The following is a 17,561-nucleotide window of genomic DNA, read 5'->3' as shown; positions in this document are numbered from 1 at the left end:
GAATAACAAATTACTAGAAGTATAATATAAAGAAAAATTCAAAGTGTGGAAGCAAAGCCTTGAACAGAGAATTCAGGAACTCAAGGAACAGGGTGGAAGACAGAAGGAGAAATATGAAGCATGGGTACAGACTTTAAGAGAGGAATTTAAAATTACAACTAAAGAAAAAACTCAGGTAGAGACAGAAGATAAAATTAGGGAAAGCCAACCTAAGGTTATTAGGAAACAAACTTTAGTCTATCTAGTTAGTGTACAACAAAACCCTCCAAACGATGATCATCCACAGGGTTACGGAGAATTTGAATGGCAACCCATGGATGTGTTAGAATTAAGGAAATTTAAGGAAAGCATAACTAATTTTGGAATGCATTCACCATTTGTAAACCAAATCTTGATTTCTTGGGCTATTAAAAATAGAGTAATCCCCCAAGACTGGAAAGATATGGTAAGAGCAATTCTAGAGCCTGCTGAAAATATACAATGGATTTCGTGGTGGAGAGAAGAAGTGAGGGAGATAGCACGACAAAATAGAGCTAGGGGCAGAGAGATTTCCAGAGATCAACTGATTGGTGAAGGCCGCTTTGCTGAAGTAGAGGTGCAGGCTGTATATGATGAAGAAACTCTGGCATGGTGTCGATTGTCAGCCTTAAAGGACTGGGACAAAGTCGCAGAATCAGGGAAAAGACTTGAAACATTCACTCAAGTCATACAAGGTTCTAAAGAAACCTTCCCTGACTTTTTACAAAGGCTTACCTCAGCTGTGGAAAGGAGTGCATCAGATTCAGCAGCAAGAAAGGCGATAATCGAGTCTTTACCTTTGAAAATGCAAATACAGAATGCAGGGAAGTAATCAGACCAGTGGAGGCGAGGTCCGCACCAATAGATGAGTGGATTAGATATACAGCTATTGTTGGATCTTGTTCTCCTGATACGACTGTGATAGGAGAAGCTGCCACTGGGCAGCTAAAGATGACCCAAGATTTCAAGTGGTTTAATTGTGGTGACCAGTGTCACATCTGATATTACAGCAAGAAAAACCAAAGTAATACCAAAAGGGGGACTATGCCTCCTGGAATGTGTCAAAAATGTGACAGAGGTGGACATTGGACTAAGCAATGTATAGCAATAACAGACAGATAGGGCCGCATCCTGCCATTAAACTTCCAGGGGGCCTCTCGCAGGCCCCAATGCCAGGCAAGGAGAGTTCTCTTCCTCAGAACAATTAAATGGTATGAATTCAAAAATAGATGTTCTGGGCCCAGAGGAGTCTGAGGGAAGTCCTATGGACAATCCCAAAAGCCTCAAAGGGAGCGAAAAATGAATATTTTGGACAACGTCTATAGAGGACAAAAGACCAAAACTAAAAATACTGGTAAACAATATTGAAATTGAAGGAATGATTCACACTGAAGCAGATGTTACCATCATCTCTCCAAAATCTTGCCCCACTAGTTGGCCACTTCAAGGAGTGGATATGCAGCTTCAAGGTGTTGACACTTTATCCCAAATAAAACAAAGCACCAGGTGGCTTAAATTTATACACCAGAAGGTCAGGTAGGAAAATTAAGGCCATACGTGGCTGATATAGCCTTTACATTATGGGGAAGAGACCTAATACAGCAGTGGAAAACTCAAATTAATATCCCCTCAGTTTCAGGGTCTGGCCCTGAAATTCATCAGGCTCCTAATAAAAACTTTAAATCAGTCAGGGAATGTTATCAAGGATAGTTAAAGACAGTCCAAGCTGTCCATAAACAAGATACAACAGAGGCTGACAATATAGTGCTACCACAAGGAGCCACGGCTGTTCAGACAACAACAGCCTTGCCACTAAGGTTGCTGACTGACCAACCCATCTGGATTGATCAGTGGTCTATGACAAAAGAAAAACTACAGGCATTAGATCATCTAGTCCAGGAGCAGCTGGAGGCTCAGCATATAGAGGAGTCCACCAGCCCTTGGAATTCTCCACTATTTGTCATTAAAAAAAGGTCTGGCAAATGGAGGGTGTTGACAGTTCTCAGAGCAATTAATAACATTATTCAGCTGATGTGTTCCCTGCAGCCTGGGATCCCGCTGCCTTCTTTGTCGCCTAAGGAATGGCCTATTATAGTGATTCACTTAAAAGATTGTTTTTTCACTATTCCTCTACATGAAGGCGATAAGAAAGGTTTGCCTTTTCAGTGCCTACCCTCAAGAGAGGTCAGCCCATAAAAAGATATCAATGGAAAGTCCTGCACAGGGAATGTTGAATAGCCCTAGATTGTGTCAATATTTTGTACCACCGTCATTGGAGATGATTCGCAAACAATTTCCCCAATCTATTATTTATCATTACATGGATGACATTTTATTGTCTGATTCATATATAAATATCCTGGAAAGAATGTTTGATGAAGTGAAAAAACCTTACCTTGCTGGGGATTACGAATCGCTCCTGAGAAAATGCAAAGAGGGGATTCTATTAATTATCCAGGGTATAAAATAAGTCTACAAAGGATTAGGCCACAAAAGGTGCAATTCAAATAAAGCAATTAAGGACACTTAATGATTTTTCAGAAACTACTGGGAGATATTAACTGGTTGAGGCCTGTGATTGGCTTGACCAGTCAAGAGTTGGGCAATTTATTTCAAACGTTACAAGGCGATAAAGATTTAAATAGCCCAAGGAAACTATCAGCTGAGGCTGAGAAAGAGCTAGCTTTGATAGAAAGGAAATTGCAGGACACACATCTAGATCGTACTTATCCAAAGATGGCCTGCATATTAGTCATCTTACCCTCTACTCATTCCCGTACAGGAATTCTCATGCAGAGGGAAGATTATATCTTAGAATGGATATTTTTAGCACATAAACAGAGTAAGAAACTGAAAACCTACATTGAGAAGGTCTCTGAATTGATACTTAAAGGAAAATTGAGACTTCGACAATTAGTTGGAATGGATCCGGCTGAAATTGTGGTACCTTTTACTCATACAGAAATTGCCTCTTTGTGGTTACAAATTGAACATTTGCAAAGAGCATGCAGTAAGTTCTTAGGAGAGATTAACAACAGATACCCTAAAAGCAAGCGATTTCAGTTCATAAAACGAACTAACTGGATCCTCCCTCGTATAATAATGGGAACCCCAATATCTGGAGACCCTACATTTTACACTGATGCCATTAAGTCAGGAAAGGCAGGATATAAATCAGAAAATGTAATCAAGGTGACTGAGAGTCCTTAAAGTCAGTTCAAAAATCTGAATTATATGCAATACTCATGGTGTTGTCAGATTTTCAGGAGCCTCTTAATATAGTAACTGACTCTCAATATGCAGAAAGTGTTCCTTTGCACATAGAGACTGCAGAACTTATTCAGGATTATTCTGAATTGGCATCACTATTTATTCAGCTACAACAAAAGATCAGAAATAGGAGTTACCCGCTATATATAACACACATAAGATCCCATACAGGTCTGCCAGGCCCTCTGGCACAAGGTAATAATGAAATTCACCAGCTACTGATAGGAAGTGCACTAGAGGCTTCAGAATTCCATAAAAAAACACCATGTTAACAGCAAAGGCTTAAAGAAAGAATTCTCTATCACTTGGCAACAAGCCAAGGAGACTGTGAGGCAATGTCCTACTTGCTCGTTATATAATCAAACTCCATTGCCTACAGGAACTAACCCTAAAGGCACCCAAAGAAATGAAATTTGGCCAATGGATGTTCTCCATTTTACAGAGTTTGGTAAGCTGAAATACATGCACCGTACTATAGATACATACTCAGGATTTCGATGGGCAACTGCCTTAGCGTCAGAAAAGGCCGATTCTGTAATTACACCTGTGTTAGAAGTTATGGCTATAATGGGGATACCCATACAAATTAAAACGGACAATGGTCCAGCATGTATCTCTAACAAGATTGAGTGCTTCTTTGAATAGTATAATATGAAACATGTTACAGGTATACCACACAATCCTACAGGACAAGCGATTGTGGAGAGATCTAATCGAAGTCTAAAGGAGATGCTTAACAGGTAAAAAGGGGCAACAAAAACTTTCCGAGGTAGGCTACATAGTGCTTTATTAACCTTAAATTTTGTAAATGCTGATGAACAAAACAGCACAGCTGCTTAAAGACATTTGATTGTGGAAAAGACTACTGAACTAAGCCAGCCTGTTTATATTAAGGATATTCTGACATCAGAATGGAAAATGGGAAATGTGTTACGCTGGGGAAGGGGTTATGCCTATGTTTGTACAGGAGAAGAAACGCTGTGGGTTCCTTCCAAGCTGATAAAGATCAGACATGTCATGGGGAGACCTCCTGAAGTCCTCGGCAACACAGAAGAAAAGGGAGACTACGACAATCAACAAATAGGTAATGTATATATGAGGATGTTTAGGTCTCCATGTATGAACTGGCTGAGACTAAAATGACTATAAACAGCCAGTAACATTTTGAGTACGAATTTCTCATAACTTGTTATTACATGCATCCTGTAAATTGGCATGTATTACAAAATTATGTTACGGTTTGATTATATGATCCAAGTAACCTGAAGAAAGGCAGTCACCTTTCTTTGTTGATCTTTATTAACTAAGCTGTGCACCCTGCTTACTCCATGTAATGTGCTTACAGAACTATATGATGCTTGTACAGTTTTGTGTGCTGCAGGATGAAAGAAGAGAAAGACAGCCCTGAAATGACCCACACTCTGGGATGCTGAGATTCCTGGACCTTCCAGTCCAACTTCGTGTTTGATTCTCCCTCAATTACACTGAAGCTGCTTCATTTCAAGGCCTGCTTTCAGAACTTTCCCAGAATGTCCAGCTTACTTATCGACCCCTTCAGACTGTCATAGTCAAGATGTCAGCTAAGAGATGAACTTTGTCAGCACAGAGTGACTGGCAGGCAAATCCCAGCTACCTCTACTCTGACAAAGCCAACACCTCCTAATTCCCCTTGGGCCCCAGAAGGGAATTCTTCACCCCAATTCAGTTGGAAGAAGACGAGGAAGATTATCTTCCCAGTTCCTTATGTTGGGGTGGATGGTTCTGGTTATTCTAAGAACAGTGGATATGTTTTCTTTTAAGGGATACTATACAAATGTAGCTTTGGACATGGGGAATTAGAGAAATTAAAATAAGGGATTGCTATCTTTCCTTTCCTCTTTTCTATCCTTCTTAGTTAAAAAAAAGGGGGGGGTGATATAGTAATACATAGAAGTTAGAGAAATAGACAAACAGCAAATTAGCAAACTTACTCTTAAACAAAATTTTACAGCTATATCTAACATTGATAGAAATGTTTGTAATTGATACAAAGTTGAAGCTGCAATCTTTTCATTGGTATAGAATGCAATTTACACAAATGTGAGGTTTTCATTGGTATACTTTCTTATTGATTTATAATTGAGATTATATTGATACTTTAACATTAGCATTGTGCCTCCACTATGCATCTAAGAATACAAGTCTTAGTCCCAGTCCTATAACTGCTATTATACGTTATTTTTAATTAATTGATTAACCAGTACCAGCTAAAGACCAGATTGCAAAGTCATGGTTCTGAGTCAGTTTAGATGGGTTTTGGAAATACTTCGATTAGAGAGGGCCAACGGTAGTCTATGCTTAACAGTTCAGAAACACCAATGTAGATAGGAAATCTTCAAGGGCGTCAGAAGTCCACAGAATAACCCGATATGGACATTTTTTGTCTAGACCATTTGACTAGAGACCTGTCTGCCCCTGACAGGACCCCTTAGACTCGAAGAAGAAATTGAGCATCAATGGAGTTGCTCAAATCGTGGTGACACAGCCACTGAGCAAATTGCTTCAATTCATCTACAGACAAAACACTGTCCAGAAAAGGACAAATTATGCAGAAGAGTCGACTGATAATCTATGCCAAGGCAGGGTGATCAGCCCTTCAAAATCTGCATTACAAAAGTCTGTCAGATGATCCTGTGCCAGAAGGCTGAAGACTGATGCTCTGACATATTAAGGAATAGGGGGACTGTCCAGGTGATCAGCAGTCTCTATAAATTGGCTAAGCTTGGAAGCCATGTTTTGTGCTTCCCATATTTTCAGGTAATATTAATCATTCTTGGATTTCTGATGTGGTTGGAGACTGGTAGTCTCATAGACAACCCAAACGGTTCAGTATTGAGAAATATGATAAATCTGTTAGGGTGGTTTTCAGGTGGCATAGGATCTAGAACCAGGATATAGTCAGGTATAGTTTTTAGTATAGATGACATGATTAATGAACAAAATTGTTGCACTGGGTGATGAGTGTATTGTTGGTTTTATAAATTGCAGAATGGTAATAATACTTAGTTCACATATATATAGGGAAAAGGTATTTTAAGTGGAGAAAAGGGGGAAATACTGTGGTTGGCCTTGAAATTTTCTCTGAATTTGTTAAATAAAGGCAAGAGCGTGAGATTTGTACAGAGGGAAAAGTTGGGAGTGAGAGGGGGATTAGAATCAGAGAATAGGGTGAGAGAAAACAGTTTGTGACAGTTGAGCCAGTAGAACCTGAGGAAGGGGGAGGGATTAAACGGGGGCGGGGAGAGTTTGGAGAGGAGTAAGGAAGAGAGGTGAAAAAGGGACTGTTTAGCACAAGATGGGGAACTGAGAAAAGTAAGAGGAATCAGGGGAGGAGAAAGAGAAGAAGCGAGGAGAGAGTCGTCGTGGCAGAAGAAGAATCTGGAGACTTGGAAAAAAAAAGGTGCAAAGGATGAGAGATTTGGGATCTAGGAATAGGATAGTGTAGGGTGGAACTGCCAAATCTAGAGGCTGGATTGTTTTCTCATTAATTGAGTTGCTTTTTCATTGTATGGGCCTATTCGGGTTGGAGAGAAAACTGCAACATATTAACATCAAGGCAGGAGCACGACAGCATCTAGGCAGGCATGTGCAGGAGGAGCTGAGCTTTCTACATCTTCCTCTGAAGGCTGTTAGAAGACTGAATTCCAGGCAGCTAGGGTGAGGGTCTTAAAGCCCATGTCCACAGTGACACACCTACTCCAACAAGGCCACACCAACTCCAACAAGGCCAAACCCCCTAGCAGTGTCATTCCTATTTGGCACTATTGTCTTCAAACTTGAAACTTATCCATAAATCTGTTCAATGGACAACAGGTAACATTAATGAAATAAATACAGAAGTATTAGAAAAATAGACAGAAAGATGTGTGCCTTAGTTACAGTTCTATTGCTGTCAATAGACACCCCGACCAAATCAATTTATGACAGGAAACATTTAATTGCGGTCTTACAGTTTCAGAGGGTGAGTCCATGGACCATCGTGGTAGACACCATTACAGCAGGCTGGCAGGCAGGCAGGCCTGGCTGAGTAGTTCCTGAGAGCTCACATCCTGCTCCCCAGATGAGAGAGAGAGAGATAGAGAGAGAGAGAATGAGAGAGAGAGAGAGAGAGAGAGAGAGAGAGAGAGAGAAAGAGAGGGAGAGATGGAGAGGGAGAGAGAGAGGGAGAGGGAGGGAGGGAGAGAGAGAGAAGCCTGGTGGGCTTTTGAAATCTCAAGGCCCCCACCTCCCATTGACACATCTCTTTTAACAAAAACACAACTCCTAATCCTTTCTAAACAATCCACCAACTGGAAACGAAACACTTTCAAGTATTTAAACCTGAAGGAAACACTTATTCAAAGTCCTAAAGTATGTTTTTTTATTTTTTTTTCTTTTAAAGAAATCAAGTAATCAGTGTCCATCCAATTTGATAGTATATTTTATCATTACATTTCTTTACTCAGAGGATAGGGTTATTTGCATAAGAGGTTTACAATCAAGCCATCACTCCCTCATAAGCCAAAGGCATCATACCTCCCCCCTTTCTACTTGATTATCCACATAGGGGTTACGGAAACATATCCCTTCATCCTGATTTAGTTCAAAGCATGGGGAGCTATTGATGTGCAATTAATTGCTATTCATATTGGGATAAAACAGAAGCCAACATGATTGAGTCTATTGTTGCTGGGAGCTGAAGATTTCCCTTCCATTTAATAAAACTTGATAAATATGATTTTAACGAAAGCCTAGAACCCCCAACAAAGCCTTTAGTTTATATTTTTTTCAGTATTTCCAGATAATTCTCTGTGATACACAGGACCCTAGAGGAGGAGAACTGTGTGGACTCACTGACAAACACTCAAAAAGGATTCGTTTGCACAATAAGGAGATATATCGTGTCCTCTGAGAATTGGCCCCAGTACTCCCAATGATCTAAAAGTCCTCAGGATCCTTGGATAAAACGACACTGCATTTGCATATAACCTCTGCAAGCATCTCGTATACTCTAGTCATATTTATGTGTGTGTGTGTGTGTGTGTGTGTGTGCATAGAGACATGTAAGTTCAGAGGCTGGGGGAGGGTAGAGCGTGTTCTGCTCCTTCACTCCCTATTCTATTCCCTTGTTACAGGGTCCCCTGCTGAACCTGAGGTGAGGCTCACTGTCAGGAAGCCCCGGTAATCCTCCTGTTCCCATACCAAGCACTGGTGTTTGCCGGTGTGACCACACACTTGGCTTTACCCCTCTGCTGTCTCCCCAGACCCTCCTACATTTTAAATAATCTCTGCATTACTTTGGTACTTAATGAAATGAAATCATGAGGGGCTGTTACTTAGGAGATGACAAGAAAAATGGTTTGTATGTGTTCAGTACAGATATGGTATTTTAAAAACCACTTTTATTAGTTCCTTGAGAACTTTGTACATTATATATTGATAGAATTTACTTCTCACTTCTCTTCCTAACTCCTACCTGGTATATCCCCACCTAATCCCTTCTCCCAACTTCAAGCTCTCTTTCTGCCTTCTGTAACAACCCACTCAAGTCATTTATGCTGCCCATAAATTCATGGGCCTTGGGCAAGCCCCTGGAGCCTGGCCAGCTTACCACCAGCTATATCTTTGTAGAAAACTGAGTCTCCATTTCCTGTCAGCTAGGGCTGAGTGACAGTGGTCCTGTCGTGTATAGAAGACACTGCTTTGTTCTTGTTCTCGCTGACATCTGTATCTTATATTTCCACTCCCTCTTCCTTGAGGGTTCCTAATACTCAACTCCTTCCCTTTTTGCCTCTCTCTGTGAGTCTGTGTATATGCATGTGTGTCTATATGATAGATTTCCCATTTTACATTCAAACCAACACATGGTGGGGAGCGTCTTTACAATTGACTGCTGACGGTATCTCACCCCAGACAAAATGCTGCAATGCAGACATGGTGTAGCTCAGTCCCAGAAAGAAATAGGAGATGTTGAGAAACCTACCCAGCTGTTTCTAGTGTGAGGTGACGTTTAGACCTCTGACACAACCTTCTGGCCCTACCCTATGGGTTTAAGATACACATTGTCCCAGTACAATGTTCAAAGGTGGGACTATGAAAGGCGATTGGACCCTGTGGGCTGTAATCAATGAGTTCATCTGTTGATGGATGTGTATGAAGGTGGCAGGAAACTAGGATATAGGAAATTAAGGGACTTGGTCATTTGGGACGTGTCTTGGAGGCCTTTTTTTTGTCCTTGGTCTCTTCCTGTGTTGATGCTTCTTGGATGACAGTGAGGTTAGCAGTTGAGCTCTACCGTGCCCCTTTCATGGTCATGTGACCATGGACCGAAACCTGTGAAACCATGAGCCAAAATAAGTTTGTTTACTATGTGAGTTGCTTGGCAACGTGTAAGAGTGATGAATGGGATTAACATGAAAGTAGCCAAAAGTGATGCTGACCATAGCAGGTTTCGACTGGATTTGGTGTAGGAGCACCCATGACTTAATCCTTTACACTCTTTGTCTGGAGGCTGCACGCTAAGAGAAGAGCCAATGTTTCCCAAGTGGTTTTATCCAGACGATTCTGCCAATGTATCTGTTGTTTTTAGCAAATCAAGAACCTCCTGCTTCCTGCTCCGGTCCTTCTCCTGACTTCACTTCTGTGTTTTTAATAGACTTCGAGATCGTATGAACTAGTGGGAAATGAGTATTAAGAAAAAGGGAAGGAAGCTATAAATTTTGCTGTAAAATCATTATATTACACACTTAAATTAAATGGATTTTTTAAGTATGTATATTATACTTCAATAAGGCTGCAGAAAAGACTTGGCCTACTATGATGCTTGTCGTGTGATTTGCTATTTGTCATAGTTCCTGTGACTTTGATCTTAATAGTAGTGGGCTTTATTACAGATGAATCAGACACCAGGGTAACCATGCAGGGAGAACACTCCGTTCTGTCAGGGAAAAAAAATCAAGTCAAATTCATTGGCTTTCTTGATGAGGGTTTTTCTGGTCACAGCTGAGTTGGCTGGAAGTTGGACAGCTATTGGCTGAGAGCAAAGATGGAGAGAGCACAATGTTTACGGGGATAACTGTAGGTAGTGCTCACAAAAGGGGCTGAGTCTCATGGAGTGCAATTGCAGATGCTCCAGCGGCTGATGGAGCTGAGGCCTAGGACCCCTGCAAGACGGCCATTATACGTTTTGTGATGTCATGGCCGAGTGTGAGATAAGACTAGATGAAGTGGAAAAAATTTGGTTTCTTTGGAAACTCACTTGTGTCACAGGATGTTTTTCTGGAAGCTATGTTAGGAGAGGATGTTTTGCTGAAGCAGACACATGAGAAGGCATGTGGTATTTCACTGGAGCACATGCTTGAAGGGGGCCAGGATGTTTACGGAGAACATAAATGTAATCCCACAGAGAGGGAGAGGACAGTTTTACATTGCTACACCTTGCAAGGCTTCGATGGTCTTTGCTGGTCTTTGTTCCGTAATGAGAAATGCACAAAAGAACCTGTGCTATCCGCGCTGCTTCTGGCTGCTTCTGCTGCTGCCTGTTGGTTTGTTAGAGCCTTGTGGTCTCTGCCAGATCAAGGCACTGCTACTGATTCATGTTTTGCGTTTGCTATTGGATCGTACTGCACCATGAAGATTGGAGTTACCCAAAAGAATTACTTCTAAATAGGTCCACAACTCTCTCCCTTTTCCTATCTACTTTCTCTCTCTGCTACCTCTGTTTGGTGGGCTAGAAGGTTTAAGAACCCTAAATAAAGTAGGTTTTGAAAAAAATCTAAGCGTGCAGATAGATTCATGAGTTTTGAGAAAGGGCTATGTCTCCTGCTGAGAGGAGATGATATGCAGGTTGTGACTTTTTGGTTCTGTAGTCTACTGTGACCCATGAAATGGCCAGTGAATGACAGTCTCCCAGTAAGTGTAGCCCACACTAAAATGCTTTTGCTTGGCATTGGGAGCTGTAGAATGTATTCGTTTCTTGTCACATATCCTCGAGTGTTCATGTTGGTGACAATAGTTACTCTTCAGTTCTGCCATACAGGGAAGTGGGTCTATATACTGAGAGAAGAGAGTGGCTGGTGGTGAGTATGTAACATGGAGTAAGAGAAACATTACGGCGCTGGGTCTCTCTCTCTCTCTCTCTCTCTCTCTCTCTCTCTCTCTCTCTCTCTCTCTCTCTCTTTTTCCCAATTTGACAATCTGGAGTCAACTGAGAAGAGAGAACAATTCAAGAATTGCCTGCATTAGATTAGTCTTTGGGTAAGTCTATGGAACATTTTCTTGATTAATGATTGTTGTGGGAGGGCCCACCATTGTGGGCAAGTTCATCAGTAGTCATGTGTAAAAAGAATAGCCTTTTAGGCTGTAAGAAATAGTAATGGAGCAAGCCATGGGGAGTGTGGCGGTTTGAATAAGAAAGGCTCCCGCAGTCATATATTTGAATATTTAGTTAACAGGGAGTGACAGTATTTTCCACGATTAGAAGGATTAAGAGGTGGGCCTCAATGGAGGAAGTGGGTGTGTTCACAAGGGTGGGGTTTGAGTTTTCAAGAGCCCCATGCTTTCCCAGAGTTTCTCTCTCTCTCTCTCTCTCCCTCTCTCTCTCCCTCCCTCCCTCCATCTCTCTCTCTCCCTCCCTCCCTCTCTGTCTCTCTCTCTCTGTCTTTCTCTGTGTCTCTGTCTCTCTCTGTCTCTCTCTGTCTCTATCTCTGTCAGCCTGTCTCTCTGTCTCTCTCTGTCTCTGTTTCTGTCTCTCTGTCTCTCTCTCTGTCTCTCTCTGTCTCTCTCTCTGTCTCTCACTGTGTCTCTGTCTCTCTCTGTCTCCCTGTCTCTCTGTCTCTCTGTCTCTCTCTCTATCTCTGTCTCTGTCTCCTCTCTCTGTCTCTGTCTCTGTCTCTGTCTCTGTCTCTGTCTCTCTCTCTCTGCTTACAGAGCAGTAGCTCTCTATTGCTCCCGTGTTATGCTCCCGCCATGATGATGGACCAGACGTCTGAAACTGTAAGTTATCCTCCAATTACATGCTTTCATTATAGTAGTTCCTTTACCATGGTGTCTCTTCACAGCAACAGAACAATGACTGAGACAGGGAGCAGGCCAACAAGCAGAGCTCCTTGTTACCGCTTCAAGCTCCTGCTCTGGTTTCCCTCAGTGATGGTCTGTAACCTGTAAGGCAAATAACCCTTTCCTCGCCAAGTTAGTTTTGATCATGGCATTCATCACGGAGAGAAGGAAGCAACTAGAACGTCACAGGTCAGTACATGAGCAAGTCTTACCTTTAAATTAAACAAAGTGTCTATACGTTTCTATTTGTGGTTATGACGTAAGCATCTGTGGCTCGACTAGACACACTGTTTCGTTAAGAAATTGTCTTACTTAGGGTTCCTATTGTTGTAAGGAAACACGGTGACCAAAGAGCAAGTTAGGGAGGAAAAGGTTTATTCAGCTTACACTTCTACATTGCTGCTCATCAGAAAAGGACGTTGGGACAGGAACTCAAACAGGACAGGATCCTGGAGGCAGGAACTGAGGCAGAGGCTATGGAGGGGCACTGCTTACCGTCTTGCTCCTCATGTCTTGCTTAGCTTGCTTTCTTATAGAACCCAGGACTACCAGCCTAGGAATGGTGCCACTCACAGTGGGCCGGCCCTCCCCCAGCAATCACTAAGAAAATGCCCTACAGCTGGATCTTATGGACGCATGTTCTCAAATGAGGGGCCCTCTTCTCTGATGACACTAGCTTGTGTCAATTTGGCATAAAATCAGGGTGGTGGTTACAATGTGATTGTCCCATGGGAAGTGTGGCACAAGTAGGAGGTGTGGCCTTGTGGGAGTAGGTGTGGCGTTGTTGGAGGAAGCATATCACTCTGGGGGTGATATGCTTCTTCTTCAACACCATGTCTGCCTAGACCCTTCCATGCTTCCTGCCTTGATGAAAATAGACTGAACTTCTGAACCTGTAAGCCAGCCCTAATTAAATGTTGTCTCTTATAAGTTGCCTTGGTCATGATGTTTTTTTGCAGCAATGAAACCGTCAGACAACCAGCCTGTATAAAAACCCCCAAAGAGCAGAATTCTTCAACGATAGAAAATATTTTCAAGTCCTGCAGTGAGAAACTTATTCTTGAGAGAAGAAACAGTAATGAATGAGTTCATGATAAGGTTGCCTCCAAAGACATTCTTGGAGTGTAGATGTGGCTCAGGGAGACCCCATGGAGTGCACAGGGGCTTCTCAGGAGAAGAGAGCTACATGGTCAGGAACCACAAAGGATTTTAAAGTAATTGCAAATGGCATAGGAAAGAGCTCAATGCAGCACCTTTGCATTGGAGTCACTGTCAAGAGTTTTCTGAGGATAAGCTTACATGTGAGTCAAAGAAGGGAACTTTCTGGGGCTAGATACCATAACAGGGCCCACAGGTGTGGAGGAAGCCATCCAGGCTTAGGAGAGCCAGGCAAGACAAGCCAGTGCAGGAGCTCTTTGTGGTCATCTAGGGGCATTGAGCAGAGACCTAAAAATACTACAGGATGCAACAGAGGCAAACAGTTGTCAGGGAAACTACAAACAGGATCTACGTAACACCTGACAGAAGCGCACGGCATCCCCATCTTCCCATTTAAATTACTTTTTACTGATCATACAAAATAATGGGCTTTATAATACTTTCAGGAATCAATACATATAAATTGGTTTGGCATTCACTACTCTTGAGTTATCCTCGACAAAATGTCCTCCGGGGAAGCCTCCCCCTCACATCCACTTTCTATAGTGATGACTTGGCTTTACTTTAAGGAATCAAAGAGACCAATATGGATGCGGCCCAAGTTCAACTCATTCTAGACCCTTTCTGTTCTTCCTGGTCTCCTGCTACCCTTTTTGAGAACTCCATTTGGAATTCCTGAGTCCCTCAGTGTGCTCTACTCCCTCATGTGTTCTTTAGTCTTTCTTCCACATCACCGTCAATTTATTCTTTCTTACCCTCAACCTTGTCTCTTCTCTTCATGTGAAGATTGGTTTTATAGGAAATGATGACTTTAGGGGCCCGGAGACATGACCAATTGATCAAGAGCTCATCTGTTTTGAAAGAGGACGTGGATTTGTTCTTTGAGCTCATGTCCAATGGCCACCAACCACCTTTAATTCCAGCTCCAGGGGCCCTGACTACTCTTGTCTCTGTGGTCTCCTGTGTTCATGCCCTGCCCCCACCCACATAATTAAAAATAATACATCTACAGATGAGAAACAGGTTTCATTAGGTTTCGTTGGTCAAACAATCCCCGACCTTCTCTGATTCTCAGTCTGCTTGGATCAGATTATTGGGTTTCCCCTTGAGTTCCAAGACCACCTCCCTGTTCCCTGCCCCTCTTTCCCCAACTGTCTCTTTCTCCCTCAAACTTCACCTCAGAGAGTCTATCTATTTCCGGCCCCTCTCCACTGCTTCCTAAACATCCATCTTTTTCCCCCCTGTGCCATCCCTGCTCCTCTAAGCGTCATCTCCAGTTATTTTCTCTCCCTAAAGACCAGACCAGCTCAGTCCTGTTTGTTTTAGCCTACGTGACATCAGACTTACTGTTCACACCCTTGACCTTTCCGGCTTCCTCTCCATGTTTCATCCACCACAGCCCGTCTCCTCCACCAAAGTGTTCACACACAACACGTCACATCGCACATTTTAATTTTTAGAGCAAAAACAAATTCCACTGGAAAAGATACTTGGGTTGTCAAAGGCACGTGGGTATCTGAACCACAGAAAAACAAACATTTTCCCCCCAATCCTATAATTTCCCCATCTATATCCCCCACACTTTGTGAATTTCACCTTAACGGATCTTTTCCACCAGATTATTTACGAAGATGTGGACGTCGCCATCGAACTTGATGAAGTACACGGAAGGCTTGGCTGGAACTTGGTAAATGACTTTGCCGATCTTTTTGGACCCGTCTCTTCTGTTGAACTGCACACATTGACCTGTTAAGATGTCGCTGTCAATGTCTGACTTCACCTCTGCTGTAGGAGTCTCTGGAATGATACGGAGGTTACCTTCTGCGTAATCATCCAGGAGCTGGTAGATGTATAGGACTGGATCTTTCTCGTAGGTGATGTAAAACCAGTCCTTCATGATCGGCACCTGGGCTAGGACCACCCCCCTCCAGTTGTCGTTAGAGCCATGTTTGCCCTCAAATTTATGCTCCACAGCTCGGCAAAGCATGGCACTTGCGAGATGAGCGTCTTTTACTTGAGGAAACATTACTTTGTGAGTCAAGACCTTAAGCTTTAAAATCCTCTCATCGCTGTGAAGTTCCAGTACGTAGACACACTCACTTCCATCATACTTGACCAGATAGAGTGAGGGATTGTTGGTAGTTGATCTAGAACAATGGCCTTCCATTGGGTGACGGGCTCATCACCTTCCTTCCATCCATGAGAAATTCTGCAGCCCACAATGTTCCCAGGGCCTGGGGAGAAGGCCTCCTCCTCCTCCGCTTCTGGAAGGATGGTGTGCTCATCCTCCTCAGAGACATCCTCTTCTTCATGGCTGTAGACCTAGTGTGGTCCTGGTCCACTGTCTTGTGTCTATCGTTCTGTGTTCAGGCTCCATACTTGCCCGTGGCCTGGGTTTGAAGAGCTCGCCTGCTTAAACCAGACACAATGCTGTTGCCTCTGTCATGTGAGTGCCTGCAAGAACAATGGGGGTGGGGTGGGGAGGGCGCTGGGCCAAGGTTCTTGTCTAAGAGAACTTTGGAGCTGGTGAGGAAGGGGATGGTAGACAGGGTTGAGTATCAGAATCTAATTCTGTCGTAATCAGAAGTTCATAGGAGGGCTGGGAAATGGAGGAGCACACCTTTAATTCTGGCACTCAAGAGGCAGAGGGCTGCAGACCTCTGTGAGATCAAGGCCAGCCTGGTCTACAGAGTTAGTTCCAGGATAGCCAAAGCTACCCACAGAAAACACTGTCTCAAAAATCAAAATCAAAAGTTCAAAGGGAAATGAAAAAATGGTTCTCTACAGCTCAGAATAACATATTCAGACACATTTCTTCAGCCCGAGGCACTTTGCCTCTGCTGAGGAACCTCTCCTTGACTGGCTAGGTCAGTGTGGGATTAAGTATCCCTGTCCCCACTTTAAGCAAGCAGAACAGAGAAAGGATAGCAAAGGAGCCAGAAGGGTGGCCACACCCCTCTTCTACCCTCTAACTATGAACTATGTGGCAACATCCACAAGTGTCTGCCCAGAGAAACAGCACACCAGTCCACTGTCTTTCTGTACTATGCATCCTGACCCAGCCCCAGGATTATTCCGCGACGCTGTTGCATCTTCGATCGCAACAGGAATCTTTTGTGTAGGCAACAACAGCCATTTAGAAATAATATCTCCTTGGGTTGGGTTTAGCTCAGTGGTAGAGCAGTTGTCTAGCAAGCACAAGGCCCTGGGTTCGGTCCTCAGCTCCGAAAAAAAAATACCAAAAAAAAAACAAAGAAATATTATATCCTAAAATGCACAGGCACAGAGAGGAGCTTTGGCATTTTAGTAGAATTATGAATTAGATATTGTTAGCAAAGAATTTTAAACTCCGGAGACTGACTAGCCTAGACCGTCTGCTTAGCTCTCAAACGTGGAAGACATTAGAACATACTGTTACTCGCTGTATGAGGGAAACCTTAAGCTTTCTGGGCTACAAGCGTCCTAGTTATCTTCATAAATGTATTTACTGAAAGAAAATATCCTAGTGGTCCAGATTCTGTCTTCGGAAACCGGTCAGGCACCAAAACGCTGTTGAACAATTGTGGGGTTCAGGAGCTGAACTGGCTTTCACATCCCGCTGCGAAGATAGTGAAACCACTTTCAAGGTAGTCTAGCCCCCCCAAGGGGAAGAGAAGCACAACCTCCGCCCAGTGCTCTGTGACATCATCAAGGCTCTGCTTAAGACATAGAAGCCCTCTCAGGCCAGTTCCTTCCCTAGTTACGCTTAGAAACCTCCAGCATCTAGGTTTTAGCTTCTCATGTAGCCTCCTGGAGGCCCAAAATAAAGTCTCCACCCAAATATTCTGATGACTCGAGTCACAATCTGCCCAAGTAGCTCTTTTCAGGCATTTTTTTCTCTGAAAAAGTCTTTGGTTTCTGAGCCACCAACATCCTTGGTGGTTATTGTCCCAGCTCCTATCTTTCCTTTGGTTATCTTTAAGTCATTCTCCGTATCAGTAATATAGCTAGCCTCTCTCTCCGAGGCAGCCCACTGGATAGCACCCCAAAATTTGCTTTAT

The 17,561-nt window shown here is 43.0% G+C and overlaps 1 protein-coding gene across 1 annotated transcript; it reads right to left on the bottom strand.

The window, feature by feature from the left end:
* Nucleotides 1-15,118: 15,118 nt before the first annotated feature.
* Nucleotides 15,119-15,688, bottom strand: LOC148002414 (Y-linked testis-specific protein 1-like). Its single transcript, XM_087577161.1, has one exon. The coding sequence runs from the start codon at nt 15,686-15,688 to the stop codon at nt 15,119-15,121; it is 570 nt and encodes a 189-aa protein (XP_087433287.1).
* Nucleotides 15,689-17,561: the final 1,873 nt, after the last annotated feature.

This window comes from Rattus norvegicus, chromosome 11 (assembly GCF_021556685.1).
Source record: "Rattus norvegicus strain SHRSP/BbbUtx chromosome 11, alternate assembly SHRSP_T2T, whole genome shotgun sequence".
In the NCBI taxonomy this organism is placed as follows: Eukaryota; Metazoa; Chordata; class Mammalia; order Rodentia; family Muridae; genus Rattus; species Rattus norvegicus.
This window is presented reverse-complemented; position numbering and strand designations above follow the sequence as displayed.